Consider the following 17698-nt stretch of genomic DNA (forward strand, 5'->3'; position numbering starts at 1 on the left):
GTTAGATATTGTAGACTAGATGAGGAACAAGGGAAGGTGCAACTTTTCAAACAGGAGTTTAAATTGAACCAAGATCTAAAGGGGTTGTATGAGTTAGTGAGGTGAAAAAACAAGTCGAGTGTCCCAGTGCAGGTTCAAAGGCACGGGAGTGGGAACTTTCATGGTGCCTCCTGGGAAGGGCAGGTGGTCCATATGATGGCAGATATAAGGCTGGAGAGTCAGGCAGGCCCTTGACTTTGTGCTCTGCAGAGGAGCTTGACTTTATCCTGAGAAGTGTGGGAGCCATGCAGTATCTTGATGGGAGAATGGTATAATCAGACAAGCAAAAAATAAATTTTTTGTGTCATGGACATGCACACACACAAACGTAATCTTTCCCTCTCACTGAAAAATGAAGTAAATTCTTTTCATTATGAAACTTTTCAAACTTTTATGAAAGTAACATAATAAACTCTATGTACCAGATCATCTAGTTTTCACAAGCCATATACCTTTTTTGGTCATATTTGTTTCAGCTTTTGTTTCCCTTGAATTACTGTAAAGTATATCATGAGTATTATGGTATCTCATTCCTAAAGGATATTTCATCCATAACCACAATACCATTATTTGCCAAATAAATTCACAATAATTCATTAATGTCATTGTAATATATATGAGGATCTCACTTTTTTTCCTGTTCTTTGTTTTTTTAGATATTCTTAGCTTTTTGTTTTCGTAAAGCAATACCCAGTTAGGCTGAATTGATCATTAGTTGCATGGCTGAGTAGAATGTATGAGAAGTATCAGAAGATACGCTCTCACATATATAGTGAATTCTGGGTTTTGTGTGTGTTGTTTTCCTTAAGTGATGTATACTATGGGTAAGTATCAATGAAGTTTGGTTGGAAAGTTAATGCCAGAGGTAAGTGTTAGTGTAGTGCCTGTAAGCAGTGAGAGGTAAAGGACAGGCACGCTGTCAGCAGTGGTGTGCTTTTGTCCGCGCTACTCATGTCTCATCATCATTGACTCCGTCCTACCAGCAGACTCATTCCTGACTTTCCTTTAATCTGATACCTTCTCCCTCCTTACCAGATGACTCCAAGATTTGATGAGAATGAAAAATTAAAAAAATAGATCTTTTACCCTCAAACACAGATTTGGGAGTTGGTAATTGAAATTTTATGCATGTTTTTTAATTTAGAACCTCAGTTTATATGAAGTTCTGTAAGCTGTGTTTTTCTACTTGGGAATGTTGTCATGTTTCATAGGTATGAAGAGGCTGAAAAAGACTGCACACAAGCTATTTTATTAGATGGCTCATATTCTAAAGCTTTTGCCAGAAGAGGAACTGCAAGAACATTTTTGGGAAAGTTAAATGAGGCCAAACAAGGTACGACTATTTTTGTAACAAGCGGCACTCCCTTATCCTGTTGAGACTCCCAAGTCATAGAAGCAGAGATTTGCATAGCCTTCCCACAGTTCAAGGATACAGAACTTAGAGATGTATGTTTTCTTTCACAGTTTAGGTTATGAATGAGTTTGCAGATCTGAAGGAATGCAACTTCCAAAGTGGGCCTGATTATCTTTTAATAGTATATAGTACAATCTGGCCAATTGCCAATCAAAATTATTGAAAAATTTGAATTATAGGTGAGAAAGGAAAAAGCAAGAAAAAGGCAAGAATGAAAAGAAAAGGAGGAGAATCAGCAACAAGGAGATGGAGGCTAGTGTAAGATCTGTAGTGGTGCCCCCCCCCTTTTTTCTTACTGGTTATCGTTATTTTTTCATGATCTTTTAAGTATTTATTTTATTAGTCATTTTGAAGAACCAGATTATTTCTCTTGTGTTTTTTCTTTTTATTTATTTCTACCTTTATTTCCTTCCTTCAACTGTCTTTTGGTTTAATTTGCCTATTTTCTAACTTCTTGACTTATTACTTACATAATTGATTTTCAGCCTTTGTTTTTTGATGTGTTCTTTTAAATCTGACAGTTTAAATCTGGCTTCAGCTGTAGACCATGCATTTTTTTTTTATTATGGTAGAATAGTCATAACATAAAATTTACTCTTTCAACTCATGTTTAAGTGTACAGTTCAGTGGCCTTGAGTACATTCACACTGTTGTGAACCGTCACCACTATACATCTCCAGAACTTTTTCATCATTCTGTTCTGAACACTCCCCATTTGACAGTAACACTCTATTCCCCCTTCCCTCCAGCCCCTGGTAACCAGCATTCTTCCTTTTGTCTCTGAATCTGCCTGTTTGGGGTGCCTTCATATAAGAAGAATTACACAGTAGTTGTCCTTTTGTGTCTGGCTTACTTCATTTAGCATAATGTCTCTAAGGGTCATCCATGTTGTAGCATATATCAGAATTTGATTCCTTTTTAAGGTTGAATAATATTTCTTTAAATGGAATTCTCTTAGATTCTATCTTACATTTGTTGAATTGCGCTGTCGTTTGTTAACAGTGTGAGTTTTGGTAAGTTAGATGACCTCTAGGCCTCAGTTGTATCATCTGTGAAGTGGAGTTGTAGTGAGGGTTACATGGGAATTCATATAAAGCAACTAAAATAGCACTCGGTAAACGTTAGTTCTTGTTACTGTTCACCCGTTCCCTAGCATCCTGAGTAAAACTTCTTGAGATGAATATGGGGTTACTAACTAAATATAACATGTCTTGAACTCCAAAAAGTATTTTCACTAGTATATTTCTTAATTCATTTTAGATTTTGAAACTGTTTTACTTCTGGAACCTGGAAATAAGCAAGCAGTAACTGAACTTTCCAAAATTAAAAAGGTAATGTATTCTTTCCACCAAAATATGGTCTTGCTTTCTGAAACATAAACACATTTATTTGTTGCATAGTTAACTTGAGAATATTTTGATAATCATGATTACCAATTTATTTTCAAGGAATTAATTGAGAAAGGACACTGGGATGATGTCTTTCTTGATTCTACTCAAAGGCAAAACGTGATAAAACCCACTGATAATCCATCTCATCTTGGGTCAACTGTAAGTAAAGCCCTTTTTCTTTAATTTTTTTCCTTGTTATTTTAATATCAGTATTAAGAGTTGGAAACAAACTGGAGCGAGGGATAAATTAGGAGTTTGGAATGAACAGATACATGCTACTTTATATAAAATAGATGAACAACAAGGGCCTGCTGTATAGCACAGGAAACTGTATTCATCATCTTGTAATAAGCAATAACAGAAAAGAATCTGAAAATTTATGTGTGTTTATATATACATAGGTATATATATGTATAACTGAATTGCTTTGTTGTACACCTGAAATTAACACTGTAAATCAACCAATAAAAAAATTAAAAAAAGAGTTGGAAACAAACTGTTGAATTGATAAACTCTTAAAAGAAATGTTGAAATTTCTTCCTAGGGCCATTTTTAGAATCTTTAAAAAATATTTCTTAGGAATACTGACGTAATAAAATTGGGGAAAATTGAGCTGTTCAGAGTTCTGGGATTACTTTTTAAAGTGACTTAATTTAACACTATAAATATTTCTATATATTTTCTGATTTTAAAGGAATTTGAAATAGTTTTGCATTTTGTAGTAATCAAATATTTTTTATTTCTGTTACTATTTTTATTTGAGATATCCTGTGTTGGGTTAGGTTGATCTAAAATTAGCACTTTTGCAAAAATCTGGTACAGGCATTCCTTGTTTTTATGTGCTTCGCAGATACTGCGTTTTTTATAGATCAAAGATTTGTGGCAACTCTGTGTTGAGAAAGTCTGTTGGCACCATTTTTCCAATAGCATTTGCTTACTTAGTGTCTTTGTGTCACATTTTGCTAATTCTCACAATATTTCAAACTTCTTCATTAATATCATTCGTTATAGTGATCTGTAGTCAGTGATCTTTGTTAGTATTGCAGAAAAGATTATAACTTGCTAAAGGTTCAGAAGATGGTTAGCCTTTTTTTGCAATAAAGTATTTTTTAATTAAGGTGTGTATTTTTTTAAGAATGCTATTGCACACTTAATAGAAAACAGTATAGTGTAAACATAACTTTTTTTAAAACATAACTTTTATATTTACTGGGAAACCAAAAAATTTATGACTTGCTTTATTGCGATATTCTCTTTATTGTGGTGGTCTGTAACCGAACCTGCAGTATCTGTGAGGTATGCCTGTACAGGCAAAACTGTCCTTAAAAGAGTATACACTGCACGCTGGTTTTGGTATGCATACTGTTTGTCATTAAGTCCGGCAAAGTCAGCTTTTTCCAGTAGTATTGGAACAGAAAGAGTAGCTGGTAAAATTCAGCAGTTTTATGCTGGAACCTTAAAATTGAATTATTTAAGGCAAATAAATATATAATGTGACTCAGTAGTAGTTTCTAACATTTACATAGTACTATATATAGAAATTATGAAAAATAAAATATATACAGAAAAGTACACAAGACAAATTAAGATTTAAAGAATAATTATGAAGTGAACACCCATGAAACCACCAACCCAGTCAGAAAAATTGAAAAGTATCAGCCTCCAGAATATCTCCCTGAGTGCCCCTCCCTGATCATGATCCTCTCCCTGCCCCCGGAAGTAACTGTTACCCCTGGATGATGCTTTGAGAAAAATAACAATTTTAGAAGGAAATCAGGGCAGGTATTTTTATTCTCTTTTTAGAAAAGAAGGAGGTGAGGGAAAGAAAGTGTTAAAAGTGTTTTGCGAAGTTTGTATTTCAAGTTAGTAGCAGATAGAGGAATTCTTAGTTTAGTACTTGTCTAGGGTTCTTATTCTGACTTTATTCCGGAGCTTTTCTGAGACAGCGCTTGTTTCACGTGCCAGGCATAAATCTAGTTGCTTTCGTACATTATATTCATTCTTTTACATCATATTCATTTTCTGTTACTCTGTTCTTTACAATAAAGGTGATTAAATGTTTAATTCAGTGTGATTTTAAACTTTTATGTCTTTGTAAAACTTTGTAACAAAAGTTAATTCAAAAGTTAAAAAAAAAAGCGTTTGTCAGACTTCGCTGTTCATAATTATAAAGACATTGCCATGTCGTAGGTCAGATGTCTGCTTATATAATAACATCCCATGGCCAGTACACCTGAAACAGCTTTTATAAATCTGTGGGATTCTCATCTCCCTCACTTTAAAAATCAACTTATGTTAATAGCTGTGAAAATGCAGCATAACTTTGAATCTTTTGTGGCTGGATCTCAAAACAAAATAAAACACCTCCATCAGTTAAGAGATCCATTTTGAAACTGATCCAACATAAACAAAATCGCTGTCCTAGTGGGAAGGGGAAAAAATTGCTGTTTATTTTTGTAATAGGTCTCCATTTTAAAAAAGTGGACATTATTTAAAAAAAACAGAAGCTGCAGTTTGGTATGATGCGTTTAAGAGTCGGGTTGAACCCCACTTCATAAACTTTAAAATCTTAGGCAAGTCAGCTAATCCCTGTGTGATTCTTACTTTTTCTACTTAAATTGAGAATAACTTCCAGGTTAGTTGGGATGAAAGGAAATGATGTCCATTAATGCTAAGACAGTTTCAGGTGAAAAAAATGTTAATTTCCTTTTCAGCCACATATACGTGAGACCACCTAGTCACTGACGAAAGTGGCCAGGACATAAAGGGAGGCCCAGGAAGTTGAGAGAAAGTCCTGGGGTTCCTTTATTCAAGTGAGAGGCTAGGCCTATATCCCATGTTCAAGGACTGGCAGCCCAGGGGGATCTTCTCTAGAAAGAGTACAGGAGAGCAGTAATGGAGATCGGCTGGGGCCTGGGTTTCCCAGATAGGGTGGTAGTACCTGGAAGACTAAGATCTCTTAGTCTCTGCTAAAATATTTTATTTTGTATTATTTATTTTCATTTTCCTGTTTTCCCGTATCAGAATTTCGCCTTTTTACTTGATCCTTCTCCTTCTCTTTCTCCCTTTCTGTTTATTCTGTGTTTATTTTTACTGAAGTATAGTTGATTTACAGTGTTAATTTCTGTTGTACAGCAGAGTGGTTCATTTATACACATATATATTCCTTTTCATATTCTTTTTGTTTATTATTTCTCTTTTCTTTTTCTTGAAATGGTCATAATAGAGAGCTAAATAAAATGTTATGCTTCAAAATCTTAATTTAAAGGAAGAGATGAATTGATCCTTTCATATTTTCTTACATCTTTCTGTAGTGGTATCTTTTGTGTTTTACTCCTGTTACCAGTGTGCAGTCACTCCCCATCCCTCCCAGCCACTATCAGTAGCATTGAGCAGCTCTCAGTACCCTCTGGTCTACCCTTAACAGAGGTCATCTGTTAGGAAGTTCATTACTTAGGATCATGTTTACACATCTGTTGTCAAAGAAAGGATTTGGTTTTAAATGGGACTGCATTGATATAATTCAGTAATTATAGTTTTTTTTATATTCTATAACATTATTTTTTTTTTAACACTAACACATGTCTGTTCTTGGTCAATGTCTTGATAGAACACTATTACTGGTAATATTTCTCAGCAAAGCAAAAGTTAGCTTAACATGGTTATCCTTTAAGATAGAACTGCTAACAAGATTCTGTTAACAAATTTTTAATAGCTTTTTTATTTGCATTCATCCAGTAACACTTAGTTGTCACCATTAGGTCTTATCTTAGCTATGCTAATAGAATATGTGGTTTTAACATTGAGTTTAGTATATAGGTCAAAATTTTTAATATTTACAACTTTTTGATATAAAATTCAGCTGTATAGTTGGAATGAACACTTAAGAGTATACTGAAGGAAGTTTCTTATTAAAAATAAAAGAGTATGTATGACATGTAAACTTAGGAAGAAATTGAAAATGTTTGACACCTGTAATGATTTGAAATAAATAGTGAATGCTATTTTATTAAATTAAAAACCATTATTATGGTCAACTAGTTACCAACTTTGTGAATATTATTTGGCGAATCTTTAATCCCGGGCTGGTTTTATCCAGCTGCTAGATATGTGGAGGATACACTTAGGTTTTAATGTTAGTCTCTTTCATACAGAATGCTGGTTATTGTCTGGCCTTGTTCTGCTTGCCTTCAGTTAGCCCACGATACTGCTGTCAGTTTGGTCATGTTTTCTCTTGGCTTTATTGCCTCTAGGATAAACTCCAAACGCCTTGACATGGCACACAAGTCCCTTTGTAAGCTGTCAGCAGTCTTTCAGGCCTTGTCTCCATTACTCTTCCCTTTGCACCCGCCCCACTGGACTTTACATCTTTCCACTGGCGGTGCTGTACCCTTCCACACTGCCACTCCTGTGACCTCTTCAGTGAAGCTCCCCTGCTGTCATTTTTTTATCTTGTTTCCTCTGTGTTCTTTAAGCATTTTGTGCCTTCATCTTTTATAGTGTATCCCATTGCCTTGTAATTATTTATCTATGCATCTTCTTTCCCCCATTTAGACCTACTTAGGACAGGTGCCATGAATCTTCTTATTCTTTGTATTCTCAGGCAGTATGACTCCAAATTGAATTTACTTATACTGGGATGTTGGCTGTAAGAACACTGTAACCTTTTAATTTGTGACCTGAAAATTGGAAACATTTGTATGTTGATGTAAAGAATTGATTTTAATTGTTTTAGAAACCACTCAAGAAGGTTATTATTGAAGAAACTGGTAATTTGATACAGACTATTGATGGGCCGGATAGCACTGCTGCTGCTCCAGAGCGCACTCCTGTTAGTGGAGCAAACGTACTAGCAGCTGCAGGCGCTGCCAGTAAGAAGGGCTCCAGCCAAGAGGACCTCGTGCCCACAAGTGATACTCCAAAAGCAAAAGTATTGAAAATAGAAGAAATCAGTGATACTTCAGCTCTGGAGTAAGTAGAAATCGTCTTTTTCATAATCATCTAGAATGGTAATAATTCCATTAGAAAATTGGTATTACTGATGAGACTTCTAGTTTGTTCTTATCACTGTAATTGAACAATCCAGCTTCACATTCTAGTTTTTTTTCCCTTTCTTTTTACTTAGCCATAAGGGATTTTGCTGAAGGAATGATCACTAATCCTTTACCATAGTTAGGGATTTAGAGATGACAAGAGCAAGTATCTTGAACAAATTGATTTAATGCATTTTCTTTTCCAGAACTCCGGTAAATATGTTTCACTTAGTGAATGAGAATGTTTAGTTTTTTAAAAGGAAGTTACATGAACAGTGTAGAATTTAGGCATTATCATTTTTCTAGCTGTTAATACTAAGATTATTTGTGGGCTTTTAAAATTTTGTTTGGAATTTAAAAAATAGTCATGCATTTCTCTAATGATGAGAATATGAAAGATATGGATTAATTGTTTACTTTGGGGTATTGAAACTTTATTCCTATATTCTTGCATTGCTACTCAACAGTCCTATTAAAAGGGTTTTTTTAGCTTTGAATTTTAGTAGTTCTGTTTAGAGTGATAGTATATAGATTGTAGGAAAACTCTTTTAAATAGGCAATTTTTTTTTTTAAAGGAGGAAGCATTTCTTCCTTCTTGGAACATCTTTCTTGAAACTGGTAATTCAGATAATTCAGAGTGGAAGGCTGTGTTGTGAATAAATGTGAGGTCATAACGCAGTATATAGAAATTGTTTCTCAAAAGGTGGCCAGGCTGTTAGCCCAACTGATGAGAATAGTCATTACATAGCTAGCCTGTGAAAATTTGTGAAAGGGCAGTCTGTCTTGCCAAAAATACACATATATTATCAGCTGAAAGAATTTACTACTTGCAGAGTATAAATAGACTATATAGTATTAATAAAGTCAGAAATTAAAAAAGTCTCTATTGATGTTTCCTTATATAAACTTTGACTATTTGTGGTTCTTTTTTGATTATTTGATGCCTCTAAAATATTTCAGACCTCAAGTCAATTTGAAAAAGGATGTATGTCAGTCTTACAGTGAGAAGATTTCTGTAGAAGTAGACAAAACACCTGCTCAGTTTATCAGGACTGTTATTCCTCCAGTTCCTGCAAACTCATTTCAGCTTGAATCTGATTTCAGACAACTGAAAAATTCTCCAGATATGCTATATCAGTATTTGAAGGTAAGAGGGAGGAAGCTAGTAGTTCTATTGTAAGTAAAAAATCAAAGAACTTCTTTTGTCACTATATAATTCTAGTGTCGTATTTGTTTTTTGTATAAAATGATTGTAGACAATGCCCTTCTCTTATCCCTTGCCTGATACATATATCTCTTTGATCAGACCACTTTAAATATTTGCAATATGGGACCCTTTGGAAATAGGTTCTGTGTTAAGTTATTAGAAAACAGAATTTAATCTAATTTCAAATATTATGACCTAAACTTAATTCTTCATCCCTTCAGGATGAGGAAAGAAGCTAAAATACACTGAGTGCCTTCTGTGTGCAAAGCAATGCTTGCAATATTTAGTCAGTCATTCTTCTGAAAATGAGCTTTTATTTGCTCAAGAAAAAGAATCAAATCATATGAAATTTACCAAATAATGGATTTTTTAGCATTGTCTATTTCAAGTGTACTTACAGTAATAATCTCTTATAATTATGCAGTATATAATGTTTCCAAATATATTATATCATTCTATTTTTAAACTCTCTAATTCTTTTTATTGCTCCTTAAGGGCTCTTTCACGTTGCCTGTTTCTCTTGGGTGGTATACATCTCTCCATGAGACTTTCCTCTGACTTGAACAGAGCAATTATCTTATGGTGCCTCTAACTTCCATTCTTCAATCAGAGTTACATTTCAGTGTGACTCCATTATTATTATTTAAGTACTAGTGCATAGTAGTTATTCTTTACAATAGTCACCTAAGAATTATTATATAAATAATTTGTGATTTTGGAATAGTGCCATAGTTTAATTTTCTAACTCTCTCTATTTTTCCCAAGCAAATTGAGCCATCCTTGTATCCCAAGTTGTTTCAGAAAAATCTAGATCCACATGTATTCAACCAAATCATTAAAATTCTGCATGACTTTTACATTGAGTAAGTAAGTTTAGTTATACTTCATATTGTAATGCTCAGCTATTTCTAGTGATTTGGGAGATCTATTCTTTTTGCTGTCATATTAATACCTCTTATATAGAAAAATTGGCTCTCTAGTAAAGTTTACTGTTGCTGAAGTTGTAAAGAAATGACAATTACAAACAATAAAAGGTGAAATGATCAGGAGGAAAAGGACTTAGAAGTTTTTTTTAGAGAAAGAGTATGGAAGTGAAAAGTATCATAGAAGGTTAATAACATCTGTTTGCCATTCCTCACATTTAAGAATGATTTAATTTTTTCAGTGGACTTACAAAACCCTTCATTTGAGCCCTTAAAATATAGACAGTGTATAGGGGAAAGTGATAAATGAAGACCTTACATAGAAACCTTACTTTAGTAAATAATTAAATGAGCTACTTTTAATTGATCACTTGTTTTTATTTGGATTATTTCAGGAAGGAAAAGCCATCACTAATTTTTGAAATCTTACAAAAACTTTCTGAACTAAAAAGGTTTGATATGGCAGTGATGTTTATGTCAGAACCTGAGAAAAAAAGTAAGTTTTGTGAAGAAAGTTTTTTTATATCTTTTTATTCTTGTGTGTTCCTTTATTTATTCAACAAATGATAGCAAATATTTATTGAATGTTAATTATGTACAAGGTACACACAGTTAAGTTTAAATAATTATAATTAAGCTAATTAAATTGAATTATAATTAAATTAAGTAAAGTTAAACAGTTTGATCCTGACAGTAGCATTGTGAGGTATAGGTATCATTGCCATTTTCCTTTACAAAGGAGGAAACTCAGGCACACAGAGCTAAGGAACCTGACCAAGGTTACATAGGTAGGAAGTCAGACCCAGAATTTAAACTGAGGCAGTCTAGGCTTATGATCTGGGCTCTTCTACTTGAAAGTGCGGTCATGGTGTAACGGTTGAGTTCCTGGAATGGTGGACATATACAGAGTCCCTGCCACAGGCGCATGTAACTGGGCGTGGGTGCATGGAAGGTGTCCTCCATTCTTTAAGAGCTGATTTCCTTGAGTTTGTTTGATTTAAGCTGAATTCTCAAAAAAGTGCAGGAGTTAGATGAAGAGGGTATGTGCAGAGGCAAGAGAGCAAATTGAGCTCAGAAAATTAAAAGGAGTGCCATGTGGCTGGATTGTAGAGTTAGGGGGTAAAGAAAGGCAGGTGATGAGCCTGAAGAATTAGATCCTTTACTTAATTCTACATCACAATCTTTGGCATAAAATGTCAATTTTGGGGAACCCTAATTTAAGTAAAATCAAACTTTGGAGAAACTTCCATTATAGTTGATCTTTGAACAATGTGGGGGTTAGGGGTGCCAACCCTTCGCACAGTCGAAAGTCCATGTACAATTTTACAGTCAGTCCTCGTACACGAGGTTCCGCATCCACGGATTCAGCCAACCATGGATCATGTAGCAGCTTTTACTATTGAAAAATACCTGCTGTAAGTGAGTCTGTGGGGTTCAAACCCGTGTTATACAAAGGTCAGCTGTACTCAGAGTTTTAGGCTATACTCTAGTTTTAGGAAGAAAAGAAAAATCATTAGAATGCAGGCATACCAGTTTTTTAGTTTTAAAAATAGCAACAGCTCAGTATATGATTTTCAGATACCTTCTGGACTAAGTATATACTTTGGGCTCCTGTTTCTTCTTTGTTTTTAGTGGTGACACTGAGTCTGAATCATTAAGAAAAACGCTCTTTGTTATACTTAGGGAAGTGGATCTGTAATTTAGAGAGATTCTTAATAGGATTAAACCAGAAGAAGTTTCTGCTTTGTCTTTAATCAGAAACAGTCCCTGAAATTCCCTGAAAATACTACTTTCTTTTTTGTTTGTTTGTTTTTGTTTTGGTTTTTTTTTTCCTAGGCAGAGGAGGTAATTAGATTTATTATATATTTTTTTAATAGAGGTACTGGGGATTGAACCCAGGACCTTGCACATGCTAAGCATGCACTCTACCACTGAGCTATACCCTCCCCCTGTCTTTCTTATTACTCTTCTGATCTCATCTTCTATTACTTTTTTCAGTTATTCTGCCCCATCGCACTGACTTTGTGTGTTTTTTTAATATAAAAAACTGCTAATCTCATTGTAGCCTCAGGGGTCTTGCGTTTGACTGTTCCCTTAGCCTGGAATATCCTCCCACATGTCCTCCCCCTGCCTCTTCCTCTTTCCACCTAATAGTGTCCACTCAGAGACACCTTTCCTCCCCTGGCCTAGTCAGAGTAACTGCCCACCTCCCCTCCCTTTTCTCCCTCTGTCTTCTTACCCTGCAGTAGTTTTCTTCCTAATATGTAACTCGTTGACAATATTTTATGTATTTGTTTATTATTTCTCTCTCCCTGATAGAATGAAAGCTCCCTAACAGCAGGAACTTTGCCTTGTTCTTTAGGCCTCAGGGCGTAGAACAGTGCTTAGTAATAATAACCTCTTAGTGTAAGTGCACTGATTGAATGGACTTCCTGCCACTGTGATGTGATAATTTCAGGTTACTCAAAGAGTGTGAGTTGGTCCTGCCAACTGGCCTGCCAACAGTTCTGTCTTGGTTGGGTCACCACTGTCTGCTAAGTTAAACATGGGAAGCAAGAATGGTTCCTGGCATGTAACTACGTATTCAGTAAATAGGAGCTGCTGTTGTCTTTTATTATTGCCATTATTGTTAACAACTGGTAGCTAATTTTAATGTTGAGGAACAGATGAACTGTAACAGTGTTTTCCAAAGTGTTGAATGTAGACCATTCAGTAGTATGAAAGATAAAGATTTTAAATGACTCACGGGCAAATCTTTTTTTAACTTTTGATAATTACGTATTTTATTACATATTATAAAAATGTGTACCTCACCTATCAAACATGATTTTGTGGATATTGCTAACTTTCAATTTATAGTAGTGATGTAAAATTTTCTTTTAAAATAAAATAATTTAGGGGAGGAGAGTATAGCTAAATGGTAGAGTGCATGCTTAGCATGCACAAGGTCCTGGGTTCAATCCCTGGTACCTCCACTAAGAATAATAACTAAGTAAACCTAATTACCTCCCCCCACCAAATATAAATAAATAAAATAAAATGATTTAAGTTTGGAAAACAGTTCATTGAAATATTACATAAATAAAACTACACTTGTTACATAGGACAAAAATCTTAAAGGTAGTGCACAATGAATCATGTTTAATCTGCAAAGTTAATGTTCTTGTGGATGTAGGGGACATTTTCTTACTGCTAAAGCAAAATATTCTGGTAAGAAACATCATTGGATTGTTGTATAACTTTCTGTTCTCAGGTTGGCTTTTTAAATATCTAAATTAGAATTGGTAAATAATCCTAATGATTGCTTTGCAGTGTAAAAAGTATTTAGCACGCTGATTGCGATATCACCCGAGTCTGGGTAACAGTTGTGTTTTCTCAGGGGCACCCAAGCCACAGTGGGGGGTCAACGTGTTAACAGATTTGATTACTCCTTTTAATTTTTGTTTTACTTAGTTTTTAAAAATAGGGGTTATAATGAATTTTTTTCTTTTTCAGTTGCACATGTGTTATTCAATCATATAGACAAATCAGGATTGAATGATAATTCTGTTGAAGAACTCAAGAAAAGATATGGTGGTTGATTTCCATTTTTACTGAAATTATTGTCTTTGACTTTCATATGTTAAGTTTTTTTCTATGAAAATAGTGTTGTTTTGCTTTTTAAGAAAATGAAATCATATAGGAAAAGGACTGTCTTTGGATATAAGTTAACTGTAAAGTGAATTGTGATTTAACTAGTGAGAAATATACTTAAGTGAACTATTTATAAGTCCTTTTCTGAAAATAAAAATACAAATTATGAAGTATACTTGTAAAGATCAGTGTTTTATTCTGTAAGTCATTTTAAATGTTAAGTTTAGATACATTCTTTAATGCCCCATAAGTTACATTATTTTTATATTTTCATGAATTTTTATAACCATATTGATAAGGTTGCTTCATTAGCATACAAATAAAGTTATATTTGTATCACTGCTTTGGTTTCCTGATCTGTAGAATGGGTATACTAATTGTTTCTACCTCATGGGAAGATTGTGAAGATAAAAGGAATGAGACATTTTTGTGTTTGGGACAGGGCCATATATAAGTACATATCAAGTTACTATTGTTATTATTACAATGATGACTTCCTATAATTTGTTGGAATAAAGTACAGTGTTTAGGAAATGTCACGTTGTTACCTTACTGCAAAATAACACAGTGGTAAATAGAGTAATTTTGTATCAAACGACCTGAGTATATATATATCTGCTGTACTTTAACTTGCTTGTGCCTCTGGACACATTGCTCAACTTCTGTAAACTTCAACTTCCTCTTACGTAAAATTAGAATTATATTAAATACCCACCTCAAAGGGTCTTGGAAAGGTTAAGTGTGCTAATTCATGTAAGCATTTAATACAGTGCCTGTTACATGGTTCTTGGTTATTTTATTAATAATAATAGTGATATAATTAACATAAAGTCACAGAAGCAGAACTTTTCCAAGTGATTTCTTTCTAGAAATCTAGTTCTTCACTGGTAATAGTATCTAACTTGATAGCAACATTTAAATCATAACTTTTTTTGCACTCTTGATAGAAGCACCATACCTGCCATGTATTATTAGCTTCCTCCCTGTCCTTTTTTAATTTGCACTGAGTTCAGTAAATTGATAAGAGTATACCCAAGTTCTCACCATTTCATAATTTGTGTTAATGCATTTAAGAAAGATTTTACTCCCAGCCAGCAGATCTATTATCTGTGTTAACAGAAGGCATTTCTGAACACAGTACCAAAGCTCAGTTTACCTTTTTACAATTCTTCCTTAATGTTTGATCTTTATCAGTGTTCTGTTTAAAGTAACATTAAAAATTTTAATGTTAGTGAAAATTTTGTTTGATTCATTCATTGTTCAGTGTAACAAATATTTGTTGAGTGTACGTATAATGCCAGGCACTGGTAGGCACTGGAAATACCAACTATGATCAAAGTAAATGTGGATTCTGCCTTCATAAAGTCTAAAATGCACTGGGAGGTACAGATAAACAGATGCAGTGTGATAAATGCTATGACAGGTAACACCAAGGGATCATGGGAAACAGCAGATGCAAAATACAAGCTATGTTTTGAGAAACTACTTTGGAGCATGGAGTGAGCTGGATGGTGGTAAGAAACAAAGCTGGGGGAGAGAAAGCAGGGTCAGAATCATAGAGGAAGGACGTTAAGACTTTTTCCTGAGGGTCCTGGGATCTAGTGATGGTTTATATAGAAGCCTGACCGTTAGGTTTGCATTTTATAAAGCTTACTTTGGACTACTGTGGGAAGAACAGTTGCATGGGACACTGGAATTAGGGAAATTGAGGCAAGAGATTATGGTATCCTGAAACAGAGTGCTAGCCAAGGATGGAGAGAAGTGACCAGAGTGGAGAAATACTCAGGAAGTAAGCTAGGCAAGACTTGGCCACGGATTCAGGGTCACCACGTTCAGGGCTTACCTCCAACGAGCACACATCCACATTGTAGCCTATGTGAATGGCACCTCTGGAACATAAACTAGTGCTTCCTGATTTGTGCAACCTGCTGATCCTGTGGACTAGACATTGGAGGTGGTGGCCAAGTTGAGAAGCAGAAGAAAGTGTTAAGGACCATGCCCAGATTTATTCCCTTAGGGCAGTGGTTCCATTCACTGAAACAGACCACAGCAGGTGATGCATATGTGAAGGTAGAAGGTTTGTTGGGATGGGTGAGAGATGGAAAACTTCAATTTTGGATCTCTTGGATTCTGATCCATTGGGTCATCTAAGTAGATTCGGGCTGGTAATTTGAGTTTGAATTAGAAGCATTTTGATAGTAGAGCCTCAGGATTGGTTGAGATTACCTGAGATGTGTAGAAATAAGAGGAAAGGGTGACTAGGACAGAATCCTGAGTAACACCCACATTTTTAAGAGTTGCAAGTGAGAGTCCCTGAGGCTTAAGCTTTGTTAATTTATGGGTAAATTTGGCTCTCTTTTTTCAGTCCACACAACTGAATTGTATGGGTGTTTAGCAAGCATCTCTTCCTTTGCAACACCGGAAGTTTTGGATGCTCAATCCTTACATGTTAAGTATCAAATTTCCGATCAACTGAAAGTCTGCTTTGTTTTCAGTTTTCAGTTTTATTAGGTAGAATTGTTACAATTTGACTGCACATATAAAATACACTGCATGAAAATACATATACACAATATACTGCACATATAGCCTGTGCCTTTTTAGAGCTTCATCTGTCTGGTATTTATTTTCATTTTGTAGGTCAGGGTTACTGGAACTAGACCTGAAGAGATTGTTTACTCTCTTGCCTGGTCCACCTCCTTTCCTGAGAGTGAGAGCTCCGCCTGGCCTCAGAACCCACATCCTTCCATCTTTCCTGTCACTTTACATCCTAATATTCTCCATCTTCTGTGGCTCCTCCATTGACTGTAAGCAAGACCAGATTTCCCTCTTAGAGGAATGATCCTTTGACCCTGCCACCGTCCTCTCTGTCTCTTACTTCTAGCAGTCATCTGTGGCTACATGGTGGTGAAGCCAGTGATTTTTCCCTCAGTTCCCCACCCATCCCCAATAGCATTTGACCTGGTTGAATAGCTTGGTCTTGGAGACATTTTGCTCTCTTGGTTCCCTCTTTTTCTCCTTTTCATTTTTATGTCTTCCATGTCAAGTCCTTAGCCTTCACCTCTCCCCTAAGAGCTGGCTGCTCAGAGAGCTTCCACCACCAACTCCCATGGTTGCTGTCCTTTTCCCCAAGTGCTAGTCTTTTTCCCCGCCGGCCACTCCGTAGCCTTAACTCCTTGGTGTGCTGTTGCTGGCTAGAACCCAGCATTTTTTTTTTAATTGAGTTATAGTCAGTTTACAATGTTGTATCAGTTTCTGGTGTACAGCACAGTTTTTCAGTCATACATGAGTATTTATATATTTGTAGAACTCAGCATTTTAATAGCTCGTCACCCTCACACTCCAGCAGCCCCATTCTCGCCATCTCTCATGACTTCCCTGTTTCAATGGGGCCATTGTTGGTTTGGACACAAACTCAAACCTTAGCATTATTTTTGACCCCTATGTCTTTTTCCCTAACCCCTTTGCCCAAAAAGTCCAGTGAACTTTGCCCCTGCAGTGTCACACCTCATACCTGGAGGATGGCAGTGACCCCGAGGAGTCCCTGGCTATGGGACTTGATCCACCTGCATGCCTCCACCAGCTGAATCTGCCTTCCATGTTGTCCTGTCACCCCTGCACATAACCTTCAGGACAACTTGCTCCTAGTGGGGCAGGGATGGGCTTCTTTTGAACTAAATATTGGATCACACAGTTTGACAAAGGTCTTTGATTTATGGCTTTAATATTAAATTCAGGAACTGTATACCAGGCACTATGCTAGATGATAAAAAATTCAAAAATGAAAGCCACAGCCTCTGTCTTCAAGGATCTCAGAGCCTAGTTGGGGAAGCAGATGAGAATCATCAATTTCCCCTTGAAGCATGAGGATGGATAGCTTCACCTTAACTCAGCCCTAACATCAGCCCATCAAGTCTAAGGCATTTAACAAGATGAGTGACATCTTTTACTTTTATATAGCAGGCCGTGTGCTCTTCTAATTCTAACCTGGTAGTGGCGAGGAGTCAGAATTCCTTACACCCCTCCTCTGAAGATGGCTGTCCTATTTGAGCACCTCA

General features: G+C 35.6%; 1 protein-coding gene across 2 annotated transcripts in view; it reads left to right on the forward strand.

The window, feature by feature from the left end:
• Positions 1–13982, forward strand: part of RPAP3 (RNA polymerase II associated protein 3) — a 29243-nt gene extending 15261 nt beyond the window's left edge. For both annotated transcript variants that reach the window (XM_010964189.3, XM_074374983.1), the window contains exons 10-17: positions 1251–1372; positions 2714–2784; positions 2902–3003; positions 7580–7815; positions 8838–9024; positions 9850–9947; positions 10403–10503; positions 13503–13982. In XM_010964189.3, coding sequence (XP_010962491.1) covers positions 1251–1372; positions 2714–2784; positions 2902–3003; positions 7580–7815; positions 8838–9024; positions 9850–9947; positions 10403–10503; positions 13503–13588 — 1003 coding nt within the window. In that variant the 3' untranslated portion in view covers positions 13589–13982. The remainder of the gene's footprint in view (positions 1–1250; positions 1373–2713; positions 2785–2901; positions 3004–7579; positions 7816–8837; positions 9025–9849; positions 9948–10402; positions 10504–13502) is intronic.
• Positions 13983–17698: the final 3716 nt, after the last annotated feature.

This window comes from Camelus bactrianus, chromosome 12 (genome assembly GCF_048773025.1).
Source record: "Camelus bactrianus isolate YW-2024 breed Bactrian camel chromosome 12, ASM4877302v1, whole genome shotgun sequence".
NCBI classification, from domain to species: Eukaryota; Metazoa; Chordata; class Mammalia; order Artiodactyla; family Camelidae; genus Camelus; species Camelus bactrianus.